The sequence below is a fragment of the Lissotriton helveticus genome, chromosome 3_1 (genome assembly GCF_964261635.1).
Source record: "Lissotriton helveticus chromosome 3_1, aLisHel1.1, whole genome shotgun sequence".
NCBI lineage: Eukaryota > Metazoa > Chordata > Amphibia > Caudata > Salamandridae > Lissotriton > Lissotriton helveticus.
In genome coordinates this window covers 260,505,736-260,530,808 of record NC_136061.1, presented here as the reverse complement: position 1 = coordinate 260,530,808, position 25,073 = coordinate 260,505,736, and the positions used below count along the sequence as shown (strand labels likewise).

General features: G+C 44.2%; 1 protein-coding gene across 1 annotated transcript in view; it reads right to left on the bottom strand.

Annotated features, from left to right (window-relative positions):
• Positions 1 to 25,073, bottom strand: part of SYNRG (synergin gamma) — a 550,586-nt gene that overhangs the window by 289,012 nt on the left and 236,501 nt on the right. Inside the window, exons 9-10 of the mRNA XM_078680938.1 lie at positions 9,522 to 9,782; positions 1,895 to 2,007 (exon numbers count right to left, since the gene is read on the bottom strand). Of these exons, the coding sequence (XP_078537064.1) occupies positions 1,895 to 2,007; positions 9,522 to 9,782 (374 nt within the window). The remainder of the gene's footprint in view (positions 1 to 1,894; positions 2,008 to 9,521; positions 9,783 to 25,073) is intronic.

The following is a 25,073-nucleotide window of genomic DNA, read 5'->3' as shown; positions in this document are numbered from 1 at the left end:
GAGAGAGAGAGAGGGTGGAGAGAGAGAGAGAGGGGTGGAGAGAGAGAGGGGGGTGGAGAGAGAGAGAGAGGTGGAGAGAGAGAGGGGTGGAGAGAGAGAGGGGTGGAGAGAGAGAGAGGGGGTGGAGAGAGAGGGGTGGAGAGAGAGGGGTGGAGAGAGAGGGGGTGGAGAGAGAGGGGGTGGAGAGAGAGGGGTGGAGAGAGAGGGGGTGGAGAGAGAGGGGGTGGAGAGAGAGGGGGGTGGAGAGAGAGGGGGGTGGAGAGAGAGAGAGGGGTGGAGAGAGAGAGAGGGGTGGAGAGAGAGAGAGAGGGGTGGAGAGAGAGAGAGGGGTGGAGAGAGAGAGAGGGGTGGAGAGAGAGAGAGGGGTGGAGAGAGAGAGAGGGGGTGGAGAGAGAGAGAGGGGTGGAGAGAGAGAGAGGGGTGGAGAGAGAGAGAGAGGGGTGGAGAGAGAGAGAGAGGGGTGGAGAGAGAGGGGGTGGAGAGAGAGAGAGAGGGGTGGAGAGAGAGAGAGAGGGGTGGAGAGAGAGAGAGAGGTGGAGAGAGAGAGAGGGGTGGAGAGAGAGAGGGGGGTGGAGAGAGAGAGGGGGGTGGAGAGAGAGAGAGAGGTGGAGAGAGAGGGGTGGAGAGAGAGAGAGGGGTGGAGAGAGAGAGAGGGGTGGAGAGAGAGAGAGGGGTGGAGAGAGAGAGAGGGGTGGAGAGAGAGAGAGGGGTGGAGAGAGAGAGAGGGGTGGAGAGAGAGAGAGAGAGGGGTGGAGAGAGAGGGGGTGGAGAGAGAGGGGTGGAGAGAGAGGGGGTGGAGAGAGAGGGGGTGGAGAGAGAGGGGGTGGAGAGAGAGGGGGGTGGAGAGAGAGAGGGGTGTAGAGAGAACCCTGACAGACCTACGCATAGAGACAAACCCCACTGACGGGACACCACACAAAGAAACAAGTGTTCCAGAGGGGCAGTGATCCTACTGCACAAGTCCTTCCCTTTAGCAGTTTCGAGGGTCCAAACGGATGATTTGGGCAGGTTTTTAGTAACAGGGGATGCTAGAAATGATGGTGAGTCCTTATTCCATTAATTTCTGAATAATCCACCGTACTTCTCAAAAAGCCCCTATGAACTCACAAGCACCAACCATCACAACAAAATTATAGAAAACGCTCACTTGATCATATATGCAAGAGGGCATGTTAGTCAAACGTGTAATGCATAATAGGAGAACAGAGAAAGAGAAAAACCCTTACACAGTTTACTTAAGATAGGTCATCACTAAGGAATAGAGGGGCCGCTCAATATCTCAGTTAGGGAACATCTAGGACAGAAATGCGCCATTTAGTGCTCTTATTTTGACCATGCGCGGGAAGCCTTTTCTGTTAGGGAACTAAGAACCTGGCTATTTGACCAACTATAAAGACGCTGAGACTTGACTGGACTAGTACAGCCTTTGAAATCATGCACTATAAATGCCAGAATACAGCAGCTGTACATTTATTCACAACAATTGCAGAGTTAAGGACATTGCCACTAAAATAGTATAAAATGGTATAAATAAAAAGATACTATTTGGAAAGCCACACCAGCACGTCTGTCAGATTTAGTATAGGAATCCACAAAATTGAGCGGAGGAAGTATACAAATAGTTAATATCCCTTACCATGCAGTGTATGACTTGCATGAGCTTTAAAGCGTAGAAGCGCGTCAATGCATAGAAGGCACTAAACTCTGTGCATCAAGACAACTCTAGTGAAAAATCTGCCAGTTATCAGAGAGGTGGAATTTGTGCATTTCAAAAGGTGTATGCTAGCAATGAAGACTAATCAAAAATAGGCAGACATACGTGATAATAAATTCAAACAGCTTACAGCAATTAACAAACAAGCTTTCTGTTTAGATGGTAATACTATCGCTCTACCTGCTCTGCAGTTGTGAATTAGCAGCTTGGAAGTCCGTGAACGAGTCATCTATGGATCCTGATTTTGAAGCGTCCTGAAACTCCTGAAAGTCATCATCTTCTGGCTTGAGTGTCTGCAGAGAGAAAACAATATGATACCAATTTACTCTGTCAGCCTAAGACAGTGGTTCCCAAACTTTTTTGACCCGTGGCTCCCTTGACCTAATTGGCAGTTGGCCGTGGCTCCCCACCATTTTTTTACCCGCACACCGGGGTGCCGCGGCGCACCCTTTGGGAACCACTGGTCTACATGAAGAATCAAGCCTAGACGTGATGAAGGATTCAGAGAGTAGCCATCACTGTCATAAAACCTTATTTGCAATCACAAAGATCTTATAAAGTACATCTCAATGCATACAACACCATCATAGAGTAGTATCGAGCACTCCCACTAAAAGTAACCAGGCTAGAGAAAGGCTCAAGGAGCTCTGTGGCGTTACAAGAAGTTTACGTGAGGTGGGCTCTGATCATGGGCATCCGCAGAAATGTTTTCGGGGAGGGGGAATTTTTAACTTCATCACCATCCCCCTTGCACCCTTTCCTCCTCTGCCTTACACCCATCTCCCCCTCCACCTTGCACCCTTCTACCCCTTCCCCTTGTACCCTACTTCACCTCAGCCTTGCACCCTTCTCGCCTCTGCCTTCCACCCTTCTCCCCTCTGCCTTGCACCCTTCTCCCCTCTGCCTTGCACCCTTCTCCCCTCTGCCTTGCACCCTTCTCCCCTCTGCCTTGCACCCTTCTCCCCTCTGCCTTGCACCCTTCTCCCCTCTGCCTTGCACCCTTCTCCCCTCTGCCTTGCACCCTTCTACCCTCTGTACCCACCCACCCAACGCTCTCCACCAGGCCCCTGGCCCTGCACCCACCCAATGCTCTCCACCAGGCCCCTGAACCTGCACCCACCCAACGCTCTCCACCAGGCCCCTGGCCCTGCACCCACCCAATGCTCTCCACCAGGCCCCTGACCCCGCACCCACCCGCCCAACGCTCTCCACCAGGCCTCTGACCCTGTAGCCACCCAACGCTCTCCATCAGTAATTACAGAGTCCCCATGTCCAGTAATGAGCAGCTCGCCACTGGGGCAGCAGGAGCAGGTAAGGTGCTGGGGTTGATGAGCGCAATAAGCAATCACCAGATACAGTGGAGTCATTAGGGGGTGCGGGGGTGAGGACCGCACCGGGTGACACCATCACATGGGGTGACACCCGCCTGTCTGATGTTATTTTTTATAACAAAATGGAGCAAACTGGTTCTGTACTTTTCTTGTTTTGTGTAATTAAAATGGAACACGCTTACTTTGCTTCATGTCCCCCACTTTCAGATGTGAAAAGTAGGGAAATGTGTTTCACCCCACCCTAATATATAAACAGTGTACAAATAGTGCGACATTAGTTCCTGCTATGTTGTTGTCTTGCACAAGCAGCTTAATAAAGGGGGCACGTTGGCTACTCCTGTGTTTTTGTACCACTGAAACTTATCTATGAAAAGCTCCCCTGTAAGAACTTCAGCGAAAACTCAAAACGTCACTGTTCGTGCATTGCTCACACGTCTGTGCCCCGCTCACATGCACACAACCTTCAGCCACTCACAGTTACACCAGGGACCTCACAGTGCCCCCAACTTTCCTCTTTCCCCAAGCACAGCATGCAGGGTGCAAGTGGCAGCTGTATAATACAGCTACATGACCAGCAGATGGCAATGGAGGCCCAGGGGTGCAGCAGGCAGCTCGGGAAGGGGCAGGGAGCATTAGGACGCCCTCTCTCAGCGTGGCGACTGGGCTTGGCCACACAGGGGACAGGCCCTGAGCTGGGGACAGTCTGGGACAGACTGCCACTTGTTCATGCAGGAAACTGGGCGACCCAGAGGAGACAGGGCAGAGCCGACAGCTCATAGAGTGAAGAATGTCCGTGCCAGGGGGCAGGGCGCTGCACCTCAACCATAGGTAGAGTGCAAGTGGGTACATGGCAGTGGGACATTCTGCCTACTGTGGACACGGCGCATTCAGACAGGACAGGCTCTCCTTGCAGAAAAATAGGCAACAGCAGCCTCAGACTCACAAAGTGACAAGACAGGAAGACATGCACTGGACTCATTCACCGAGAATCCGGACAGTCAGCTTAACCGGGTTCACAGAAACAGGACAGGCAGCTCCACTGGGCACAGAAACAGGACAGGCAGCTTTACTGGACTCACAGAAAGAACTGCACTGGGGACAGAGAAACAGGACAGGCAGCGCAATCGGGCTCACAGAAAAGGACAGGCTGCTCCACCGGGGTACAGAAAAGAACAGGCTGCTCCACAGGGTCCCAGAAGCAGGACAGTCAGCTACATAGGGGCTCAGAGAAACAGGACAGGCTGCTGCACCGGGCTCAGAGAAACAGTCCAGATAGGAGCGAGAAAAAAACACCGGGAGATGCGTACCCTGGGGCAATGTCTGCCACGTGTGAGAATTGGCTTTCTCCATCAATCACTAATTGAGATGCAGAGTGACCTGGCAGCACAAAGGAGGGGGAGGAATTACGCCGCGGCGCCCCTTGCTTCTAATCACGGCGCACCAGGGCGCCGCGGCGCACACTTTGGGAACCACAGGCCTAAGAGTATATTCCAGAGTACAGTGGATCTCTTTCAGTGATCAATATTTATCAAAATGAAATAGTCTTTCTTACCCTTGCCACCCACTGAGCGCCACCACAGTTTGTGGATGTGCCATAAATTGTATTACTTGAAGTTGGACTAACTGCCCTGTACCCAGAACCAATGACTCTGCTCCATAGCTTCTGAAAATGGCTACTGGACTATGCAAGCACTGTTCACCAACCCAAGATAGAGAAAATACGAAAATTCAACATATTTCCATTTACAACAGGTGATTTTCAGAGGCAACGAAAGTTACTTTTGTATAACAGGGCACTGCAATCAAATAGACTGGGTCGACAACAATATGTTTTGGTGACAGGGAAAAACATTGGATTTTTCACCTACAAAAACAAAGCATAACATCTAGTAACGCAGAGTACACAAGCATTTAGATTTACAAGTTCTGAAAGAATATGGTGACAAGGGAAAATGAATCATTTTCCTATTTAACGCCATGCGTGCGGTGCATTTTCCCGCTGTACGCTAAGGTTTTTAAAAACCCGCGGTTCATGACGAGCTCAGCTCGTCATCAGCGTACAAGAGGTGTACGTCATGACAAGCTGAGCTCGTCATGAGCGTCGAAGGGGTTAAATATATTACTCATTTTGCCAGTCAGCTACCGGCAACATACAGAATTAAAATTATGAGGAAAAGAACTGCATCAACCACGCGATGGGCCTACCTATTCCTCATTCCACTGAAAAGTGAAATGCCATCAACCTCTTCTTGGTGAAAAAATATAGAACATCTGCCAGCATATCAAGGACACCAACCCTGCTTCAATTTTTAAAAGAGGACGATGACCCCTGTCTTCTGATACTGCTGGACCGCTCAGCTGCCTTCCACACAGTCCGCCATCCCACCGCTATTCGCACCCTGGAGTCTCAAATTGGACTCGCCTGCAATGTCCTTCATTGGTTCTCTTCCTACCACCATCAGTTTTTTCACATGGGCACCTCCAGGTCATCCTGGGGGTTGCATACGGTCTTGTCATCTAAAACGAAGCCTCTTGGTGCTCTTCATATGGGCAACCACACAATAGCAATATTATATTCAATAAGGACTGAAAAGTATGAAAAGGGTAACAAGAAGTGTGTGGCAAGGCCACTCCCCAGACTTAATCAGCACTTCCACAGACACATAACATCCATATATTAACCAAACATAATTAAGAATATTGAACACAAAAGATAAAAGGGATTTTTCGATTGATTTGTAGTTAACCTAGAGCCCCAATTAACATCATTGGTAGTTCTAGTGTGTATACAAAGACATACATATAATGTAATATGCCTTAAGTGTTAAAAAACACAGAGAAGGAAAGAAAGTTGTTGTTTAGGCAACAGACAACTCCTCAGAGTGATTAATGGTATCAGTGATTAACCGGAAGTAAACAATTTTGTCTGTTTGTAATGTTGACGACATTTCGACTCACAGCTGGATGTAGGGATCTCATCAGGATGGAAAATAATGGGACTTGTAAATGTTCATATGCTAGAGAAATAAAGCATTAGCAATGCAATGTGCTCATGTATCTCAAGGGCATTCCAAGAAATATACCTGTGAAGTCTGACCCGTAGTAATGTACATACAGGTGCATCCATGAAGAGTACTATTGATGGGTTACAGATCAAACAAATCGCAGTGATTGGAGGGCCAGGGTAGTGGTGATCAGTCTCCCTATGGGTCCTGTGCCTCTGTAAAGCACACTCAGTCAACTTGGCTACAGCCAGGGATGAAGGAGCCAGTCTCCTCGGTCTCAGTGAATGAGAACAACTACTTCGTCCTGGGACCAATGGGGAGACTTTTTGTTCCCCGGGAAGCGCCCCTCCACGCCTTGTCAGCACGCTGTGAGCGCGATCTCGAAGCCCTGTTTTGGGATTGGTTACTGCTCCCACAGCCCTCCAACGACTGCGCCTTGTTTTACCTGCAACCCACAAGCGGTTCTCGGTGTGGATGTGCCTGCATGTACATTATTACGTGACAGACTTCGCAGGCATGTTCCTTGGCATGCCACTGAGATACATGAGCACATAGCACTGCTAAAGTTCTATTTCTCTAGCACATGAACATTAGGAAATCAGATTATTTTCCATCCTGATGAGACCCCTACATTCAGTTGTAGGTTGAAACGCAATCAACAGTATAAATAGACAAACCTTTTTACTTTCTGTTAACCGCTGATATCATTAATCACTCTGAAGAGGTGTCTGTTGCCTAAAAAACAAATGACTTTACTTCTGCATATATTTAGTTTTTCTTATTGGTTTGTGTTGTGTTTTTTATATCTTGGGCAGATTACCTTATGTGTATGTCATGCACACTAGAACTACCAATGAAGTTAATTGTGGCAGTAGGTTAACTAAAAATCAATACATTTTGTGCTCATTATTATATATTATTTTTGATTATTATATGTATGTTACATGTATGTGGTAGCGCTTATGAATTATATACCCAGGTTCCCATTAGTTAGAGGGTTGATCTTGTACCTATAATCCTTTTCAGATATAACAGCATGAAGATTCACCAATATGCCGACGAGATAAAAATGTACTTGAAAGTATCCTCCGTTTCAGACATCCAATGCCTCACATACATCTTACACATCATCCAGCCCTGGATGTCCAGCACCAACCTGAAGCTCAACCCAACCAACACAGAATTCCAGTTATTTTCCCAAAACAACAAACAAGGCACAGTATACACATGGCTCAATTCCATGAACCCCGAAAGCTTCAAATCTCAACTTGCACTGAATGCAAAGCCACTTGGACTCATCCTGGAGCCCAATCTCACCCTTATGGAACAAACTGGCAAAAAACATAAAGATAGCCTGGTACCAGCTCTCTTTTAAAGAGCATCAGGCCATTTCTTGCGGAAAGCGACTTCAGTCCTCATACTCCTGCATCTGAATGGTGGTAATGCCCTCAACAATAGCATCCCTTAGTGGCGTCCTACACACTGCAGCACATATCAGCCAGAGTCTGGATAAATATGATCACATCAACCTCATCCTGATGGAATTTCACTGGCTTCCATTGCCAGCCTGCACCATCTTCAAAACTAGCTGCATCGTTAACAAAGCTATCATGAACAGCAACCCCTCTTATCTGGAAGAAGAGTTCACCATCTCCAGAGGTTCTCAACAGGTCCACAGCCAGAACACTATCAGACTGCGGACTAACAAGTGTAAAAAAGAAAAAACAAGAAAGCCCTCCTTCTTACATCTATGCACCAAAGTTGTAGAAAAACATCCCTGTGTCCATCAAGAGAGTGCACTCTCACTGGAGTGTTACAGCTTAGTAAAGAGTTCCACACATATACACACACACCTCTTTAAAGAGCTCTACATCACAAAGCAGTAACGGTCCACAACACAGCTTCCTCTCCCCTTACTTGATGACTTTATGCTGGTCTTTGACCATGTACATCGGCCTGCTGTCTTTTGGCTAGGTTCATGCTATAGAAATACCACATAAAGAGACAAAACAGGTAAATATCTAGACAAAAAAAATGGCCACATCTTTGGGAAATAAGCAAATCCTGCCCTCAAATCCAAATGCAGTACACATAAGCCATCCTCAATGGCAACATTGTTTCCTTCTTTTAAAATCTGGAACAATGCTCTGGTAAAGATCAGTCAAGCTTACAAGTTCAGTTTACCTATTAAATACAAAGACATTTTTCTCAGGGGCCCAATATCATTCCTCTCCTTTTGACCGGTTGCCTCCTCCTCCATGCGTCTTACAATTTTCCTATGTTACTTCTAACCGAACATCTGATTGTTTGCTCCTCTTTGATGCTGATCCCCTTCCTGCACTATCTCTTCAGCAATCAGTCTCTCTAGATGTTAGACTCCAATTGGGTCCTATCGGGTGTAAGAGTAGGGGTATAATAATTTGACAGAGGAACTAATCTCATTGCTAGATAGAGATATAACATCTTCATCTTCGAGAGTGGGGTGAATATTTTTGCGAGGTCTGGCTCATTCATATAGAGTTGGAATCACCACTGAAGACGACCGCAAATGGCAGGGGTGAGGACTGGATTCAGTATCCCTTTCAGAATCTTCCTGCTGGGTGTGGTCCCACAACTCAATTCCCTACTCATTCCAGTTGGGAGAGACAGCATGTGTTTGATTTTTTTTTGTTGCTGTGGCAGACAAAAGACTGAGAGAAACTAGGCAGCATTTACCACTTTACCCCATGGGTAGTCCAGGAAAGCATCTAAAAGGCATACAAGTTCGGACAGCAAGGTGAAGGAATGACAGCAGTTAGGGTTGTTCTTTACCTTTCAGGTTCTTAACTACTGGCCCTCCTACTTTGCTGCTGTGGAAGTAAGGGTCAGAGAGGAAGCACAGCCCCATCTCAAACAAACCATAAATCTGAGGTTTGACCGATGAGTTTGCAAAGGAAAAGAGCTTAAAGGTTTTTTTATTAATGCTCTCAGCTTCTTTCACTAGCCCCATCCACCCATCCAAAATGGAAAACCTGGAGAGGAGTGGCAATCTCCTTCATATTTACTAGTCTATACATCACTGATAACCTCTGGGTAGCTGGGCGCCTTATAAAATTAAATAACAATAACAACATGGCTGCCTTTATAGTGGCATGGGTGCCACGCTCCTGTCAAAAGATCAGACTATCTTTTCATATTTCCCGTTAGCTAATTTGTTGTTATAAATTGGAAGAGGCGTTGTACAATCTGTACACTACTAAGAGACTCGAGAGATAGCAAAGTTTCATAGACCTTAACATGTTTATTTGAATACATTTGGCAAGAATTATGGATATGACAGCCAAGTTACTCCAGGGAGGTGCACAGACCTCCATTTAAGCCCACATCTGAGAACACTAAAAGACCAGAATAACTTAATTCATGCTCAGGAACCTTTTGAACACAATGTGCCTCCCAGAACCATGCAACACAGTTTAGGAATAGAGCACCAACCTGATTGACAGGAAATGAGGTCATGAAGCTCCCCGATGATTTCTGTTGTATATGTTGGTTCGAAGATCCACACGCAGTTGTCACATTCATTCCCATGGCTGACTGAGCAGCAGAAAAAGGCTTGGATGTAGCTGGTCCAGAGGACAACAATGGCTGTTGGTGAAGTGGGGTTTGCATGGTCATTGTAAAACCAGCCAGCGTAGGGACAGGTGCTGCTGGTAACTGATTGATAATGTCAGGATTCATGGCAGTTGCTCCTCTCTAGTGGTAGACATTAAAATAGCACAAACATAGCACTCACAATTATTATTTCTAATAGCACTTATAAAAACAACTACACAGTCGTGTTGCAAAATGCTCAGATCATGAGTTTCAGTCACCAGCTGTACATATTTGACATGTTTGGGTGCTTTTATTTCAAACAATGCAGTGGTATAAATTTCATATTTACATATTGTATAGGGACCTGTGACATATTTTCCATAGTCCACATAAATGACAACTTCCTCACTGTCAGCTGAAAATGTTATTAGGCCACATATCATTATTTAAATGGCAGCCTACTGAAATGCAAGCAAAGCATTGATAGCTACGCCGTGCTAACAGGGGGTTCAGCAATCTTCACGCATAATCACTTTTTTAATCAACAGTCTATTCAAGAAAGGTTAACATTTTAATTGAAATCAGCACCAATTATTAGCTCTCACTGCTGGCAGCAGCTTCAGCAATCCTAGTATAATGCATTACTAATTTTTACATCAACAGTCTAAACATAAACGTTGTGCATTTGAGTTGCAATGAGTGCCCACTGCGAGCTCTGCCTAGTCAGCAAACCACTGACTTCTATAGTCAGAATATGTAAAAGAAGCAAAGCCTGTTTAGCTAAATTTATACTACAATAAAAAACACAGTCCAGTATTTCACTTGCTGTTTTAAAGAACAAGTTATTTACCTTTGGTAATGACCTTTCTCGTGGATACTCTGTCTAACCACAGTTTCTCGACTTCTGAATGTACCCTGGCTCCAGACTGGATTTGGTAAATTTTATTCAGAAATTCACCCAGGCATCGGTAGGTCATTTTGTACGGATCCACGTCAGGTCCATCCCGCCTTAAATGTTACATCGGGGCTCCACCTCCATACGCTGATGTCGGTTTCTTTCCGATATCGGTCACATTCTTGCGAATCAGATTGTACCAGTATACAAATCGTTCAGACGGAATTGTTTTAGCACGAAATGGGGGTAGATGGGGGGGGGGGGTGGAGGGGGAGGCTTGGTGATGAATCTGTGGTTAGATAGAGCATTATTGAAGATAAGTAACTTGTTTTTCTGAGGCATACATCTAACCGTAGATTTGTCACCTTGTGAATAGATTCCAAAGCACTAGCTCCCTAGGGGTTGGTCTGTGGAATGGCCCAGACAAGAAAATCCTGAGTACATATCAGGCAAAATGCCCCTCCCACCGGACCTGGTTATTCATTCAGCAGTGCTTCATGAACATGTGAACCAACACCCCAGTAGTAGCCTGTCAGATGTCGGAGACTGGCACACTGTGCGCCAGCGCAGTGGTAGCAGGCTTTGCTCAGATAGAATAAGCAAATAGGCCTGCCGGGGTCGGTCTTCGACAATTTGTAGCTGCTTTTGATACACAGGACAATCCAGCTAGAGAGGATTTTCTTCTGCACACCTCTGAGAACTCCACAAATAGCTGATCGCCCAACGGATGGTCCCTGGTATGATCAATGTAAAAGCTCAGAGCTCACTTTGGGACTAGGCAATGAAGTTTCTCTTTATCTTTAGATGGATGAGGCTAGGCAAAGAAAGCTGGCAGGGTATAGGACTGTCCTATATGGAAATGCAGTACAATTTCCGAGAGAAATGCCACTTTAGTCCTGAGCACAAGTTTGTCCAGGAAGAAGGTGACATACCATTGCAGGAGAGACAGTGCCTGTAGTTTTCTCATGAGACCAGTTGATGTTATTCCTATTAGAAATTTTGCCTATAAGTTAAGCAATCGGAGATGGAAGATTTGCATTGGCTTAAATTGTTTACACGTGAGAAAAGTGAGAACCAGATTGAGGTCCCACTTAAGCATCACAAATGTTGTTGGTGGGAACAGAAGGGTAAGCCTTTTAGAAAATCCATAACAACAAGTGATTTGAATAAAGATGCCTGATAGGGATAAACGTAAAAAAGTCTGAAAGAGCCACTAAATAACTTAACTGTTGAACCAGCAAGTCCTTCCAGGGCTAAGGACAAACAAAACCGCAATAGGGCAGACAATTTTGGGACGAACACCAGAGAACAAACTTCTCCCATCTTCACGCATAGATTGGTTTAGTCAAGGGATGTCTGGCTGCCGATATAATACTCACTACTTCAGAAGTGAGATCGACAGCATTTGCCGCTCAGACTCCAAGCACAGAGGTGTAGGTTGTGCAGGCCAGGAACTTGCCCTGCTGCTGCAACAAGTCCTTCCAGAGGAGCAGCTGAATCGAAGGGCAGATGCTCATGGCCAGAAATTCAGGAGACCACACTCTTCTCACCTAGTTTGGAGCCACTGGGATGACCTGGGCCTGGTAGTACCTGATGATCTTAAAACTTTTCCAAGCAAAAAGGTGCCTCCTAGAGAGAACCACCTTGGGAACTTCAACATGCAAAAGTTTGGAAACTGTGCATTTTCTGCGGTGGTAAAAGGATCACTCCAGGATTCTTCCCATTGTTGGAAGATGCGCTGTACCACCTTTAAGTGCTGTTGCCATTTGTGATCTGCTAGGCAACGTTGGCCGAGTTTGTCCGCCCTTGTGTTGAAACATCCTTCTAAGTATTGATTGAGGGAAATGCCCCAATGACTCAGCTCTTTCCAGAGGTGCAGAGCCTCCTGGCATAGCACCCATGTACCCATTCTGCCCAGTTTATTATTGTACCACCTGGCAGAGTTGTCAATGAGAACCTACATTTGCTACCCCATGATGCTCATGAAGGATGCTCTCAATGCCAAGTGAATCACCCACAACTCCAGCAAGTTTATGTGGAGGCTGGTTTCCTCTGGAAACCAGAGGTCTCGGATCTCCACCTCTCCAGGAGACCTCCCAACCCAGTAACGTATCCATCATGACCATTGGCTCTGGGTCTGATAGGGAAAGGGGTCTGCCAACAGTCCATTTGAGGTCCAGCAGCCACTACTGCAGACCTTTTGCAGAACTGACTCCTGGATTGCACCCAACAGGTTCCCTTGGTGCTGTACCCATTGAGACTTCAGATCCCACTACAGAGTTCACATGTGCCACGTGACATGGTCCAAAAGCAGGATGCAGGAGTCCAAGAAGTATCAGAGTCTATCACTGAGACCTAAGCCGAGGGTTGAAACCTCAAGATATTTACCCAAATGTCGTAGACTCGTTGAGGAAGGCATGGGAAAGCACAGTTATCAGGATGGCTCCAAATAAAGGAGCATCTGTGAATGAGTCCAGTGAGAATCTGGCATATTGATGGAAAACACCATTGATGTCAATAGCAAGGCCATTGTCTGAAGGTGGCCCTTGACTGTGAGTTAAACTTGCCTCAGCACCACTCGTCCAAGTATGGGAAGATTGGTACTGCCAACCTACAAAGGTGGATTGTGAGGCACTCTGAGAAAGTCAAAGGGGAGCACTAAGAATTTAAAGTCCTACCTGAAACCGCAGGTAACGCCTGGAGACTTTAGGACAAGATGTGGATATAGGGCTCCTGCAAATCCAGCGCCACCATCCAATCTCCTGGATATAGGGTAGACGGAACCAGGGTGAGAGTGAGCTTCTTGAATTTGCCCTTAAACTTTAGAAGGTAACGATAGAGGATCGGGCAAAAGCCTCATTCCTTTTTTGGCACCAGGAAGTAACAGGAGTAACAAACAGTCCAGACATTTGATGCCAGCACCCACTCTATGGTTCCCTTGTCCAGGACGGCCTATCTCTCCCCTCGTAGAATGAACAAGTAGTCCTCTGGGAGGGGTTGGGCATGCCACGAGGGATGGAAAGGAAAGATAGGGCATAACCATTTTGGACGATGTGGAGCTCCCATTGGATTGATGTGATGGTTCTGCCACCCATTGAGGTAAAAGATTATCTGACTTCCTACTGGGCGGCTGTGCATCACAGATGGCAAATTAAAGTGGTTTGCAGCAGCTATGGAGGGAAGGGCTGGCTACTGGCAGTTTGTTGCCCTTAGGGCCCTGAATATTGACAGGTAACTCCCTGACCTCTGCCTCAAAAGCCCTAGGGGATCTGCTGCTGCTGAGGCAAGGACTGACATGGCTTCTGCTGGAAACCTCTTCCGAAGCTTCAAAAGGGGCAAAATTGTTGGAGAAAGTGAAGCAAAGTCGATGACAGTTCGAGAGGGCACGCTGTTGCCTTGCTCTCAAGACTGAGCCTGCCTTGTCTCTGAAGAGACTTGTGCCATCAAATGAGAGTTCATCAGGGAGTGTCGTACATTGCTCGAGAACCAGATGGAGCAAATACAAGAGTGATGCCTAAGCACCACACTGGTGCTGGATGCCCTACTCAATCAGTCGGTAATGTTGAGGCACGAGTGCAAGACATATATTGCTGCATCCTGACCATTACGTATCACTCATCAGCAGACTGGGAAAAAGTTGATTGCCCTTTACCGTTTTTGCTCTAACAGTCAATAATAGATATTTTGCCTTTCATGGGGCGCCTGAGGAGAGACCTAGTTAGGCAGCTGACATCTAAGGAAAGACTGATGATGCTGGAATATACATTTAGGGAATCTAGGAATGCTCAATTTAAATGTATTCAATTTAAAGTGCTACACAGAGGTTGCAAAAGATATACCCCAGAGTCCCAGATGATATCACCTACCAGAGGCTTTAGTTATCAACATGTTTTGGCATTGCCCAAATCTTGCTGCTTTCTGGAAATTGGTATGTGCCCTAGTTCAAGAGTTAACAGGCAAAAATGACCTCCTTTCATTAAAGACTAACGTCTAGGGGCATTTTAACGTGAACATAGTCTTTCAATACTAAAGATAGATGTACTGCCTTGGCGTGGATGTTAACCAAGAGGCAGATAGCCACGAGATAGAAATCTGTGCAGGCACCACAACTAAGTGCCTGGAATAGGGAATTGCTTAAATGGGCAGAGTACCTAAATGTTATGTGGAGATTGGTCAGTGGGCATAACCATGTGAGATGCCATGATAATAACTCTAACAACCAAGGAGGACACAAGACTCATTAGGGGCCTGGTGTCTCACAGTTACAAATCTCTTCCTGCATACAAAAATGTTCAGGTCCTAACTTATTTTGATCACTACTTTGCTCACTTAATAACATACACATCACTGAGGGTACTGCTGGGGAGTGCCATAAACTCTTACCCTACTTTGATACTTAGTGCTAACTAAAACCACTGATGCATATTATATTCGCTTGTCAATGGCAATCGTTCTTGCTGCTACATTGTAAACAAACCCTCATATCATCTTACAATTTATTGCAATAATTGATTTGATGTGTAGTAACCATTGTTTTTATTTGCGGCTGAACAAGCAACACTGATTGTAGTGCATTTAAGGTATTTTTTAATTTTGTGCAAAATAATAAAACCAATTTAAAAAAAAAAAACTCTTGACCATTAAATATGATTTGTTAAAGGTTGGTGCTGAAGTCATCAGGGGACTGCTGACGAGATTTTCTCTACCATGTCCCACAATGCATGCTGACAGCACCCCAAGAGACAACTGGAGCTCACATACGTTAAGGCACGGCTGGCAGAGGAGGAAATTCTTTTGGCAAATGTCCCCATGCATTTTATCTCTCTATCTCGCATAGTGGTCGGAAACACGCTGGCACCTGGCTAGCTATCCAGTGGCAACTGTACCTGGTCAGGACCCTTCTGTTGGCCTCTGCCTGGCACCCTGTGAGTCTCCAAGTGCCTTCCCAGAGGTCCTGGGAGACCTAAAAAGTCTGGTTTTCTGGTGGATTGGGACTGAAGTAAATGTAATATCTTTGACTAGGATGAACCCGGATGGTTTATCTGACCCACGATCCATCATGGTCAGCCTCCAATTGCGCTTAGATCCTGGTCTTCTCCGCCCACCGACGAACAATGGCGATTTTCTTACTTAAAATATGAAAATCAAGATCTTGTGTTCTCCTTATTGAAATTATGTTATTTAGCTTATTAAAGTTTACTCTAGTTTTCCAATTTGGTCTGGGATTTTTATGATTTTGCATTTCAACGTTACTACTTGTTTGGTATTGCAAAATACTTTACACATTGCAGTTGCTTCTAGGGAGGTTGAGCTCAGGTTTATTAGTGACTTTAGTGGTTCACACTGACTAGATTTGGGATCATTACTTGAGGGGAGTACTTACCACTGTCAACTTATGCATTGATTTCTTAGTCTAGATTTGCTGCAGCGTTGCAGATGAATCAGGATGCACGGGTTGCATCAGTATAAAGGCAGTAATAAGTTCAGAGACATAGTCTGTGGCTTAGGGGTACATTGGGGGTTGAGCGACTCAGTGCAGGAGTGGCAAAATGAAAGGGAACCGTGATTACTCTTACTTTTAGACTTCCCTGATGATTTCTATCTAGAGGAAGAGAGCTAGCGAGAGCGATCTCAGGAATGAGAAAGTGTCCTAAACTTCAAACGGCATATATCTATCTATCTATCTATCTATCTATCTATCTATCTATCTATCTATCTATATATATATATATATGAAAGCACAACAAATCGCTTCTTCCGGAGTGCTGGAACCCAGCGGAAGTTGGCGCAAGTTACCGGCGAAGCAGTCCGGCTGTATTCACATGTTCAAAAGTGTCCAAGATAAACGTATCTTTGCGCTCTCAGGCAAAAAGACAAAGGAGATCCAAATATCGGTCAAGTAGTTTAATTACACAACGCGTTTCAGCAAGAAGCCTTGTTCACGTGTAAAAGTCACAAGGTGAACACCAAATTTAAATAAAGTTTTTTCACTCGTGCTACAAATCAACACAAAGGTAGGACTTAGGCAAACAAAATAGTGGCAGACATATTGGAACGGTCAAAGGAAATTTCTGACACTGTGCCTCAGGTACAAGAATACCTCTCTTGCACATATGTGGTTGTCACAGTTTCTTCACTGAGAATATATACATTTCAATTTGAGAAAAAACACACAAATTCCTGTGAAATACAGACGCATTACATGTGATGCTGATTTGGAGGTAATCGGTATATGAAAGCTGTCCTGTCAAAGTTAATTCAAGTAAAATACATAAGAGCAATGATCAGTGTCAAATACAAATATATTGTGCATGATTCAGATTTGCATGAATACACTAAGAGTCAGCATATGATAACCGAAGTACATAAATAACCTGGGTACAATAGCAGTCAGCATATAATATGTACAGTGAAGAAAACATGGTGGTAGCGCATTTCTAATAGGGGGGGGTTTTGGGGGTTTTAAGCAGCATTTATTGTGGGCAGAGCGTAAAGAGCCATCCGAAGACAGGCAAATATCTAACATGCCAACCGATAGAAATGGGTTGCAATATATGCACAGGTCAGTTTTAAGAACCCCAGTGAGTACTGGGTAAAGTACAACAAACAAAATATCTGTTCTCAAAGTGGCCAATGTCAATGAGACATGCTTAGACTGATCCCTACTGGGTATGGCATAACGATGTGTCCGGTGGCAACCCCAACAGGTTAACAAGAGAAAAAGAGAAAATTCTTATCGTGCTGCCCTGCTGTTGCCCCAACTTGATTGCCAATAGAGAAAATCGCATCTACCCCGTGAAAGAAGGTTTCACAATAGTCAATATGTCAGGAATATGGAAAAGTCGAACCTCAGAAGCTGGTGTCTCAGATTGTGATATAAACTCGAGCAGTGATTCCTGGAGTGCAAAGGTTGGGTACGCCCGTGTAGGTGAAGTCCAGTGGTGGGCCCCCTCCTTTCCTCCTAAGGAATAAAGACACAAAAATTATACTGTGAATAAAAATAATGACTAAAAACATCATAGAGAAATATGAACATTGAAAAAGCATCATAGCAAATAATCAACAGGTTCACAAGTGTCTGAAGAGGGTGCGAGCGGTCAAATATGGATGTCAACTAAATCTCATACTGAAACATGGGTGATCATTATTCCCTCAGATGGATGGCCAATTCTTCATCCATGTTGAGACCTCCCGGGAATCTGGTTTGGAACTCAATTATCAATTTGGACTCTCGTTTTCTCAGATTGAGTACCCTATCTCCCCCTCTGGGATGTCTGGGGACTTGTTCCAATATAAAGAAGTTTAAGTCAGCAATATTGGAGTAATGTTTCTGTTCGAAATGGCGAGCAACAGGGTATTTAGGGTCCTTGTTGGTAATCGCCCTGAGATGCTCAAGAATTCTTTTTTTGGCAGCACAGCTGGTGCTACCAATGTACCACAGTTTACACGAGCATTCGATGACATATACAACAAACGTAGTGCTACAGGTAAAGAAAGAGGTCAGATTTTTGGTGATATCATTGTATTCTACAGATCCTCTGTATTTACTGTGCTTACAGGCTTTGCAGTGACCACAGGGGTAAAACCCCACAAGACCATGTTCAGAATTACTTTTGGGGTATTGAGTGATATCATTTGTGACCACTAAGTCACGTATATTTCCGCTTCTTTTGTAGGTGATGGTAGGCCGATCAGAGATATTTTTACCTAGAATCAAATCTGTCTTCAGTATCTCCCAGTTTTTGGTTAAAAGTTTTTTAACTTGTTTTGACTCAGAACTATACGTCAAAATGAGTCTGGTAGACTCATCATTTTCAGTTTTGTCAGATGGCCGGTTATTTTTAAGGGTTTCTGATCTTCCTATCTCGTCAGCTCTATCTTTAGCCTTTTTGAGAACCCAACTGGGGTAGCCTCTGCTTTTGAATCTAGTTATGATAGTAGATTGCTCTCTTAGGTAAGCATCATTGGTGTTGCAATTTCTTTTAGCCCTTAACAACTCCCCATAGGGGATACTCCATTTTAGAGCTTCAGGGTGGCTACTTTGTGCATGTAGCACACTGTTTCCTGCTGTAGCTTTTCGAAACAAAGAAGTACATATTTTTTGATCACTGATCTCAAGTCTGACATCTAAAAATTCAGTTTGGCTTTCGCTGATGTTGCCAGATAAGCATATATTGTAGCTGTTACAGTTCAGTTTAGTGATGAAGTCTTGGGCCTCAGTTTTGGTACCTCTCCAGATAATGAAAAGGTCGTCGATGTAGCGAAGCCACACGACGACCTTCCCAAAATCGTCTGCCAGTGTACTACTGCCATGGATCTCCTGCTCCCAATATCCCATAAACAGATTAGCTAGGCTAGGAGCGAAGCAAGAACCCATGGCAGTACCACTGATTTGCCTGTAGAGGGCGCCATCAAAAGAAAAAATATTGTTAGTTAGACAAAAATACATCATTTCCATTACCATTTTGGAATGTTCACGATAACATAACGGTCTATTGATCAAATAGTGTTCACAGGCTTGAAGGCCATGTTGATGGTTGATTATCGTATAGAGTGACTGAACATCCAAAACAATAAACAAATACTCAGGTTTCCATACTATATTTTCAATTTGACACAGAAAGTCTTTAGTGTCTCTGATATAGCTGGGTAAAAGGGTGACAAAGTCTCGAAGAAAATGATCCACATACTTTGAGATATTTTCACTAATGCTACCGATGGAGGACACTATAGGACGCCCAGGGGGATCAGTGGCATTTTTGTGAAGTTTAGGTAATAAGTATAAAATTGGAAGTTTAGGGAAGTCTTTCTTCAAATAGCGATATTCTTCCCAAACAAGGAGCCCCTTGTCTTTCCATGTCTCCAATTTCTCCCAAATATTAGTGATGCTCATGTTATAGGTTTCGATATTGACAGGAATATAGAATTTGGTATCACTGAGTTGTCTAAGTGCCTCATTAACATAGCTTTCTCGATCCAGGATAACGATGTTTCCACCTTTATCCGCTGGACGTATCACTATGCTGGTATCATCATGTAGGGCCTTCAGCGCCTTTCTTTGGGTAAACGATAGATTGTTATTCACAAATGGCCTTCTCCGGCTTTTGTTCTTTTTCTTGAGGTCTATCAGCCCCTTAATCATGCAGTCATGAAAAGTATCTATACAATCATGGGGGAGAGAGGGCATAAAGGTGGATTTGACTCTAAAGTCAGTTTTGGCATGTGCGTCTTGGGTCAGGTTCATATCTTCAAGGCATTGTGTGATGGGTAAAGGTCGATCATCACTACAATTATCAATGTTTGCGTGTAGGTCCGACATGACCAGTAAAGTCTCAGCATCCTCAATGATAAAGTTAGAGGAGGCATTATTGCTTACACTGTTGGTGGTACTATTTTGACCCAGTCTTTTTAACTTGTGCCATTTTTTTAGTTTTAACTTACGCACAAATTTGAAGACCTCTATTTGTGTGTCAGTAAAGTCAAGGCTAGTAGTAGGGCAGAAAGAGAGACCTAGACAGAGTGTCTTTTTGTCAGTGTCAGAAATAGGTCTTTTTGATAAATTAACCACAGTTTTATTTACCGTTTGTGCATCCATTAGTAGTTCTTGTTGGAGCGTGTCTTTCTGGTTCCCACTGCGCCCTTTGTTTTGTCTGTATTCCCACCGTTGTCTGAGTCGTTTCTTCCGGTTTCTCCTCTTCCTCGGCCTCTGCCCCTTCCACGTCCCCTTCCTCTCGGTGCTGGAGATGAGTAGTCCTTCTGGTTGTGTTTTTCTTTGTGGCGATTTTCCTTCATCACCCGGAATTCGTCTAAAAAATTCTTTCTGCGTACCACTTCTTCGCTGGACACACTTCCCATTGTTGCATCAGATTCCGTATCGCTGATGGACGGATGTTCTTCTAAGATCTCGCTGGTGTTACCTGTACTTCTAGGGACGTCATCTTTTTTGTATAGATAATCATATTTGCGACTGAAAGTGAGTATTCTTCCACAGTCATAGTCAGCATAGTCACGATTCATTTTGCGTTGTTTACGCAGTTTGATCTCATCTTCGTGTTTTATGAGGCGTTCTTTCATGGCGTCTAATGTTTTCTTCATGGTTTCCTCATCCATTAGTGTGGATAGCTCTGAAATTATATCTCCAATTTCTTTAAGGAGACTCTCTCTGTCAATCCAGGCAAATTGGATTAGGATTTCTAACATCCCCTTGGAGCTTGCTGCCGAATGTTCAGACCAAGCCTTTAGCATTAGTGGATTCGGTGCCTCGTATGTGGGAGTGATGAAGATTCTCAAGCCCCGGGGTACCATGGATTGATCCACATAATTTTGGAGGGAAATAGCTTCCCACCACTTTCCAATTTCTGCCCGTTTCAGCTTTTCTAATTTTTTTAATTTAGTTTCAATTGACTGAGTCTTGGGTTCTGATGTCTTACTGCTACCAGCGTTCATGGTACCGCCAGGCTTTCTGGAAAAAAGAGCGATAGCAGCTGCTCGTCTTGTCGTTTCCTCTTCAGACATAGTTATGCTCAAATTTAAACTACTGTTGTTTGATGATCCCCTATTGTCTGAATGCCCCTTCCCTGATTGGGAAGTTACTTCTGCCCCAGAGTAAAGAATAGCAGGTATATCACTGCGTGGTTAAACAGTATCTCTAGTATTCATCCGCAGTCGATGAGTATTTCAAGAAAAAAGACGAGGACTACGCTGTAAAACCGCCCGAGGTAAGCCAAGCTACTGCAGGTCCGTCTCTTGTGCGGAGATAACGTGGCGGCGGGTCGGAGGACCCAATCTACGTTTTCTCCCCGGGGCAGCGGCTTAATGTGCCATGGTTACCGCTGGGCTGGGTTTTCATTCTAATCGTGGAAAATACTCATCGACTGCGGATGAATACTAGAGATACTGTTTAACCACGCAGTGATATACCTGCTATTCTTTACTCTGGGGCAGAAGTAACTTCCCAATCAGGGAAGGGGCATTCAGACAATAGGGGATCATCAAACAACAGTAGTTTAAATTTGAGCATAACTATGTCTGAAGAGGAAACGACAAGACGAGCAGCTGCTATCGCTCTTTTTTCCAGAAAGCCTGGCGGTACCATGAACGCTGGTAGCAGTAAGACATCAGAACCCAAGACTCAGTCAATTGAAACTAAATTAAAAAAATTAGAAAAGCTGAAACGGGCAGAAATTGGAAAGTGGTGGGAAGCTATTTCCCTCCAAAATTATGTGGATCAATCCATGGTACCCCGGGGCTTGAGAATCTTCATCACTCCCACATACGAGGCACCAAATCCACTAATGCTAAAGGCTTGGTCTGAACATTCGGCAGCAAGCTCCAAGGGGATGTTAGAAATCCTAATCCAATTTGCCTGGATTGACAGAGAGAGTCTCCTTAAAGAAATTGGAGATATAATTTCAGAGCTATCCACACTAATGGATGAGGAAACCATGAAGAAAACATTAGACGCCATGAAAGAACGCCTCATAAAACACGAAGATGAGATCAAACTGCGTAAACAACGCAAAATGAATCGTGACTATGCTGACTATGACTGTGGAAGAATACTCACTTTCAGTCGCAAATATGATTATCTATACAAAAAAGATGACGTCCCTAGAAGTACAGGTAACACCAGCGAGATCTTAGAAGAACATCCGTCCATCAGCGATACGGAATCTGATGCAACAATGGGAAGTGTGTCCAGTGAAGAAGTGGTACGCAGAAAGAATTTTTTAGACGAATTCCGGGTGATGAAGGAAAATCGCCACAAAGAAAAACACAACCAGAAGGACTACTCATCTCCAGCACCGAGAGGAAGGGGACGTGGAAGGGGCAGAGGCCGAGGAAGAGGAGAAACCGGAAGAAACGACTCAGACAACGGTGGGAATACAGACAAAACAAAGGGCGCAGTGGGAACCAGAAAGACACGCTCCAACAAGAACTACTAATGGATGCACAAACGGTAAATAAAACTGTGGTTAATTTATCAAAAAGACCTATTTCTGACACTGACAAAAAGACACTCTGTCTAGGTCTCTCTTTCTGCCCTACTACTAGCCTTGACTTTACTGACACACGAATAGAGGTCTTCAAATTTGTGCGTAAGTTAAAACTAAAAAAATGGCACAAGTTAAAAAGACTGGGTCAAAATAGTACCACCAACAGTGTAAGTAATAATGCCTCCTCTAACTTTATCATTGAGGATGCTGAGACTTTACTGGTCATGCCGGACCTACACGCAAACATTGATAATTGTAGTGATGATCGACCTTTACCCATCACACAATGCCTTGAAGATATGAACCTGACCCAAGACGCACATGCCAAAACTGACTTTAGAGTCAAATCCACCTTTATGCCCTCTCTCCCCCATGATTGTATAGATACTTTTCATGACTGCATGATTAAGGGGCTGATAGACCTCAAGAAAAAGAACAAAAGCCGGAGAAGGCCATTTGTGAATAACAATCTATCGTTTACCCAAAGAAAGGCGCTGAAGGCCCTACATGATGATACCAGCATAGTGATACGTCCAGCGGATAAAGGTGGAAACATCGTTATCCTGGATCGAGAAAGCTATGTTAATGAGGCACTTAGACAACTCAGTGATACCAAATTCTATATTCCTGTCAATATCGAAACCTATAACATGAGCATCACTAATATTTGGGAGAAATTGGAGACATGGAAAGACAAGGGGCTCCTTGTTTGGGAAGAATATCGCTATTTGAAGAAAGACTTCCCTAAACTTCCAATTTTATACTTATTACCTAAACTTCACAAAAATGCCACTGATCCCCCTGGGCGTCCTATAGTGTCCTCCATCGGTAGCATTAGTGAAAATATCTCAAAGTATGTGGATCATTTTCTTCGAGACTTTGTCACCCTTTTACCCAGCTATATCAGAGACACTAAAGACTTTCTGTGTCAAATTGAAAATATAGTATGGAAACCTGAGTATTTGTTTATTGTTTTGGATGTTCAGTCACTCTATACGATAATCAACCATCAACATGGCCTTCAAGCCTGTGAACACTATTTGATCAATAGACCGTTATGTTATCGTGAACATTCCAAATGGTAATGGAAATGATGTATTTTTGTCTAACTAACAATATTTTTTCTTTTGATGGCGCCCTCTACAGGCAAATCAGTGGTACTGCCATGGGTTCTTGCTTCGCTCCTAGCCTAGCTAATCTGTTTATGGGATATTGGGAGCAGGAGATCCATGGCAGTAGTACACTGGCAGACGATTTTGGGAAGGTCGTCGTGTGGCTTCGCTACATCGACGACCTTTTCATTATCTGGAGAGGTACCAAAACTGAGGCCCAAGACTTCATCACTAAACTGAACTGTAACAGCTACAATATATGCTTATCTGGCAACATCAGCGAAAGCCAAACTGAATTTTTAGATGTCAGACTTGAGATCAGTGATCAAAAAATATGTACTTCTTTGTTTCGAAAAGCTACAGCAGGAAACAGTGTGCTACATGCACAAAGTAGCCACCCTGAAGCTCTAAAATGGAGTATCCCCTATGGGGAGTTGTTAAGGGCTAAAAGAAATTGCAACACCAATGATGCTTACCTAAGAGAGCAATCTACTATCATAACTAGATTCAAAAGCAGAGGCTACCCCAGTTGGGTTCTCAAAAAGGCTAAAGATAGAGCTGACGAGATAGGAAGATCAGAAACCCTTAAAAATAACCGGCCATCTGACAAAACTGAAAATGATGAGTCTACCAGACTCATTTTGACGTATAGTTCTGAGTCAAAACAAGTTAAAAAACTTTTAACCAAAAACTGGGAGATACTGAAGACAGATTTGATTCTAGGTAAAAATATCTCTGATCGGCCTACCATCACCTACAAAAGAAGCAGAAATATACGTGACTTAGTGGTCACAAATGATATCACTCAATACCCCAAAAGTAATTCTGAACATGGTCTTGTGGGGTTTTACCCCTGTGGTCACTGCAAAGCCTGTAAGCACAGTAAATACAGAGGATCTGTAGAATACAATGATATCACCAAAAATCTGACCTCTTTCTTTACCTGTAGCACTACGTTTGTTGTATATGTCATCGAATGCTCGTGTAAACTGTGGTACATTGGTAGCACCAGCTGTGCTGCCAAAAAAAGAATTCTTGAGCATCTCAGGGCGATTACCAACAAGGACCCTAAATACCCTGTTGCTCGCCATTTCGAACAGAAACATTACTCCAATATTGCTGACTTAAACTTCTTTATATTGGAACAAGTCCCCAGACATCCCAGAGGGGGAGATAGGGTACTCAATCTGAGAAAACGAGAGTCCAAATTGATAATTGAGTTCCAAACCAGATTCCCGGGAGGTCTCAACATGGATGAAGAATTGGCCATCCATCTGAGGGAATAATGATCACCCATGTTTCAGTATGAGATTTAGTTGACATCCATATTTGACCGCTCGCACCCTCTTCAGACACTTGTGAACCTGTTGATTATTTGCTATGATGCTTTTTCAATGTTCATATTTCTCTATGATGTTTTTAGTCATTATTTTTATTCACAGTATAA